At 59.2% G+C, this 5,003-nt stretch overlaps 1 protein-coding gene across 1 annotated transcript; it reads right to left on the bottom strand.

The window, feature by feature from the left end:
* Nucleotides 1-1,035: 1,035 nt before the first annotated feature.
* TFF3 (trefoil factor 3) lies at nt 1,036-4,268 on the bottom strand. Its single transcript, XM_015540880.2, has 3 exons — nt 4,132-4,268; nt 2,410-2,556; nt 1,036-1,243 (listed from the first exon to the last, which is right to left on the bottom strand). Exons 1-3 carry the CDS (start codon nt 4,211-4,213, stop codon nt 1,230-1,232), a joined length of 243 nt encoding a protein of 80 aa, XP_015396366.1. The 5' UTR covers nt 4,214-4,268; the 3' UTR covers nt 1,036-1,229.
* Between the last annotated feature and the right edge of the window lie 735 nt (nt 4,269-5,003).

The following is a 5,003-nucleotide window of genomic DNA, read 5'->3' as shown; positions in this document are numbered from 1 at the left end:
CTGGGTAGCAGCGTCCCCAGGAGAGGAAGCTGCACTTTGCACGTGCTGCTTGGTCGGAGATGCTTCTGGAAAGGTTCCCTCCCTCGGCCTGGCAGGAGTAGCTGCTGGGCTTTACGAGGAACACACAGAGCTTTGGTTTCAGAGGCCTGGGCGTCCTGACGTGGTCCCCTCTCAGCAGAAGCCACTGGCTGGGTCTTTTTAAGTCTTTCTCCTAATGTTTCCTTATCTGTAAGACAAGGGCAACCGTATGTCCCTTCCAGGGATAGAGTCAGCTCTGGGGGCCTGGCCCCAACGGCCCAGAAACAAACCTTGTTGTTTTGATGGAAACTGGGGTCTCTTCTCCAGTGGGAGGGTGGCTCGGACCAGGCGGCCCATCTGCTCGAGCTGCGCGCTTGGCTTCCACCTTGGAAACCCGCCTCGCGGGGGGGGGGGGGCAGTCCGCAGGGAGCCACCTGTCCCAGGAGGAGAGGGGCCGGAGGTGGGGTGCTCTGCGTCTAGGCGTCATTGGGACCCCGTGAGGACTTGGGACGGGATCGTCATGGTGAGACTCGCTCCCTTACAGAGCTGCAGCCATTTTCAGAAGAAAACGGAAAAAGAAAGCCGCCCGAGGTGTCACAGGTGTTAAACTTGACCTGCAAATAAGTACGGAAAAGTGCCAGTTTGGAAGATGGCTTTATTGGCTTGCTCTCTTCCCCAAGGAAGACACTAATGATCTTTGTTTGTTTGTTTGTTTGTTTTGAAACTTACATTTGCAGTGTCTTTTCTGAATTTACACGAGGTGGTGGCCGCTGAGAAGGCCGCTCGGGCTCCCTGTCGTGTCAGGGCTTGGCCTGGGGCCTGTGACATCCTCACGCAAGGGGCATCTCCTTAGGACCTGCCTTTCGGGGCCTGGGGAGGCCCCGGGCTAGAGATGCCATCACACCCTCCTGCCACCCCCCACCCCCCACCGTCCAGGAGAGGCTGAGAAAGGAAATGCACTTGGCAGAAATAAAACTCAACAGCCCAGAGGAGTCTCGGGAATGAGGCACAGCCCTCATGCTGAGCACAGGATCTTTATTCGTTAAGCCATCAGGCCCCAGGCATCAGCTTTCAGCGGAAGGGCTTGCCAGGAGCATGGTGGGAGAAAAGCAGGGAGGAGTGGCCGCGGCCGGCCCGCAGAGGACGCAGGCAGGGTCCCCCGGAGCATGGAAGGTCGCATTCCAGGGTGTCCAGGGCCGGTGGGCGTCGCTTCAAAATGTGCATTCTGGAAGCAAAGCGCAGACATGCATCACCACCACCAGCCTTGGCTCCACCCACCAGGTGCCCGGCTTCTCAAGGTCAAGACAGCCTCCAAGGTCAGTGCCTTGGGCTGTATTCTCCCCCAGTCCCTGGAGAAGTGTTGAGGGTCCGGCCTCGTGGAGAATAGCACGTGTCCCACCAGAACACAGGGGTTCAGACAGATGATCAATGAGATGACATCATCTCAAGGCCCCCACCAGCCCCCAAAGGAAAGGGTGGAGCCCCCCCATCGCCCCCACTGAGGGGCCCCAAAGTAGGGCAACAGCCAGCAGCGAGGCAACGGGCAGCTCCCTCCTGGTCCCAGAGCTGTATCTGGGCCTCTGCCCCGATTTGCCGGGAAGGGGCAGGAAGCCCCAGGGCCGTGGGCAGGGCCCCATCATTGCTCAGGAGGCCGGCCTCCGCTGGCTTGCGGCCCCACTCCCCGCTTACGGGGGGGACACAGGGCGAGTGCTGGCTCCAGGAAGGTGGAGCCCGTGCCCTTCTCAGAAGATGAGCTGGCATTTGGACTTCCAGGGGGTTCACAGCAGACCTCACGCCCAAGATTCGAGGTGGGACCGGGGAGCCGGGCTACGAACCACCCACGTGCACAGACACCTGCTCGCGGCCGAGGTGGGGTTCCCCAGGGCGGCCGTCCCGCACCCCGCTGCACACCGAGGGAGGGAGGGGTGCATCGCGGTGGGGGCAGGGCGGAAAGGTCGCGGGGCGTGGACAGGCGCCAGGGCTCCGTGCCCGGTGCTGCCACCATCTGCCGTCTGCCGGGAGCGCGTCACAGATGACGATGCTTTGTTTGCAGAGCGAGGCCTCGAATGTCGGCCCAACTTCCCAAACCCGTGTGTTTTCCACTTCTCTCCAGGATGGTTTTTAAACTAGTTCCCTGGACACAGTGCCTTGACTTTGAGCACCTTTTTGAAAAGACTGCTTTCATAGTTCGCACAAACCGCCGAACAAAGGGACGGCAGGGGACGGCCCCTGGCAGCTGACCTCCCTGTGCACGACGCCTCTGGCTGAGGCCCCCTCCCCGATGGACAGTCACGGTGCTGGCCATCCCGCCCGGGTGCGCGCGGCTTCCTGGGGATCTGGAGGCTTCCCGGGGGGGCCCGGGAGGGACACGGGGCTCGCGGGGCCTCTCACCTGTGTCCTGCAGAGGCTTGAAGCACCAAGGCACCTCGGGGATGCTGGAGTCAAAGCAGCAGCCCCTGTTGACACACTGCTCGGGGCTGATCTGGGGGTAGCCACAGTCCACCCTGTTCTTGGCCGGCACGGCACACAGGTTCTCCGCTGTCCCAAACAAAGCCCGGTCAGCGGCCGGAGCCCTTGCCGGCCCGGGGTGTTGGCTGCTGCCTTCATTTGGCAAGTTTGCGACCGCCCCCAGCCTCTGGGTTCGAAGCACGTGACCCCACCCGCACCCCAACATCGGCTCGAGGAGCACCCTCCTCCCACGCACACTTCTGTATGCTCTCTGGGGACTCTGGCCTCTGCCAGGGCGCCCCCCTCACTCGTGTGCCCCTGGAGCCTTGTCGGGAAGTCCACGGGCCTCGGGTCCCTCCAGCTGGCAGGAACCCGTGGGAATCTGGGGGCTCCTGAACCCCGAAACAAATTCCCCTTCACTGTGTTATCAACACAAACTGTCCCCTTAAAAAAAATGAATAGTGTAAGAGGAGATGTACGTTCAGTACAGAAAACCACAGCGCATGCTATTTTCCATTTCTTTCCTGTGTCCCCCTGTCCCCCAGGCACTTGGCTGGTCACGTCCTCCTGGGACATCCTTCTGTCCTCAATACTCGTTGTTGAAGCAAGCCTATAGTGTCTAAAGTTCTGCAAAATCTGGGACGCCTGGGTGGCTCGGTTGGTTAAGCGTCCGACTTCAGCTCAGGTCACGATCTCGTGGTTCACGAGTTCGAGCCCCGCGTCGGGCTCTGCGCCGACAGCTCGGAGCCTGGAGCTGCTACGGATTCTGTGCCTCCCTCGCTCTCTGTCCCTCCCCCCACCTGTACACTCTCTCTCCTTCAAAAATACATAAACATTAAAAAAAAATTCAAGTTCCGCCAAGTCGGCCTCATTGCCTAATGGGATTTTCCTTAGGAAAACAGAACCATGTGAACTGTCTAAAATCCCACCCTATTGTGCCAGGCGGTAATGCCTCAACCCGCTGGTTTCCCAGCCAGATTTGCTCACACTGGGATCCCAGAGGCACTGTGGCACGAAGGGCACCTCCTGGGCTGTAGGGGTCGCAAAGCTGTCCTGGTGACTCTGACAGGCACCACGTTTGGGAACCACGGCCTTTGGCCCCTGATAAGAGCCACACCCTAATTTCTTCAAAGCTGGGTGGGTGGGACAGCCGCCCTCCCCCCACCTGCAGGGACAATGCCACGGCCAAATGAAAACCGTGTGCTGAAAATGCTCTTCAGGAAACCGTGTTCCTCGGCCTTTCCTTTCTGCCTTGCAAGTGGGCCAGAACGGTGCGTGAAGACCTACACCGTCGCTCAGAAATCTGCAGCCAAGAAGGCGGTGGGGTGGCCGGCCGGCCAGGCAGATCTGGGTTCTAATCCCGGTTTCAACACTGGCGGGGAGGGGGTGCCTGCAGCCAGTTACTAACTTTCTGAGCCTCAGCTACCTCGTCTGTAAAACAGCAAGACCCAGTTTGTAGGGCTATTGGGAAGGAACATGCGTGTCTGGTAAATGGCGATTATAAATCAATGTGGGGGCTTGATCACTTTCCTCTAGCCCCCAGAAAGCCCCCCCACACACACCCCCCCAAGCCCGGACCTAGCGTCTCTTCTCCTCCTCCTATGTCCTCCCCACCCCCCCCCATGGCCCCTCCTTCCTACAGAGCGAAGTCAGAACGGTACTCACACAGGCCCACATACTCGTCAGCCAAGCTGGAGGACCCCAAGGCCAGGACCAAAGCCAGCAGCCAGAGCACTCTGGCCTCCATGGTCACGGGCGGGCTCTGGGGACCCGACTGCTCAGAGGACGTGCCGCGTCGGCCGAGCAGACTCATTTATACCTCTGTGTTTGTACAAGGGCTCTGCCTTCTGTTTGTTTGGGGACGGCCCTTCCCTCTGGCTCTGGCTGCACCTGCTTCTGCCTGCACGGGACTGTGAAGTCCCCCAGCGGCCCATCTTCCTGCGGGGGAGAGAGCAAGTCCACCCCACCGCTGTGGCAGCAAGCAAGCCGGGAGGTCAGGCTCCAGTCTCCGGGTTACAGTCCTCTACCGGGAGCCGGGATTAGCCCGGCCTGGAGGCCAGGATGAAGGCTCAGCACCTCCATGGCCACAGCGCCCAGGCCACTTAATCCCAGACCCTCAGGTGCTTGAAAAGTCAGCGAGTCAGCACTGTGCGCACGGGTCTTGTCTCTCCTTCGAAACTCTTGAAATTCCCACCCTTTCTTTTTGTATTGTTTCCTGTAAGACTTATTTCTACCATTAACTACACTTTAATAAATGTGTTAAATAAACGAATTCGCTATCGTGATAACATTTAATGTAATCAACTGTAATCTTTTGATAAAAACAGAATGCACGCAGTAAGTTTGAAAAATCAGACCGTGCAGGGGCGCCTGGTGGCTCAGTCGGTTAAGCGTCAGACTCTTTGATCTGGGCTCAGGTCGCGATCTCACGGTTTGTAAGGTCGAGCCCGGTGGCCGGTTCTGTGCTGATAGCACAGAGCCCGCTTGGGATTCTCTCCCTCCCCCCCTCTCTGTGCCCCTCCCCTGTTCTCTCTCTG

The sequence above is a fragment of the Panthera tigris genome, chromosome C2 (genome assembly GCF_018350195.1).
Source record: "Panthera tigris isolate Pti1 chromosome C2, P.tigris_Pti1_mat1.1, whole genome shotgun sequence".
Lineage (NCBI taxonomy): Eukaryota > Metazoa > Chordata > Mammalia > Carnivora > Felidae > Panthera > Panthera tigris.
The sequence above is the reverse complement of the archived record's forward strand: the minus strand, read 5'-3'. Positions and strand labels throughout refer to the sequence as shown.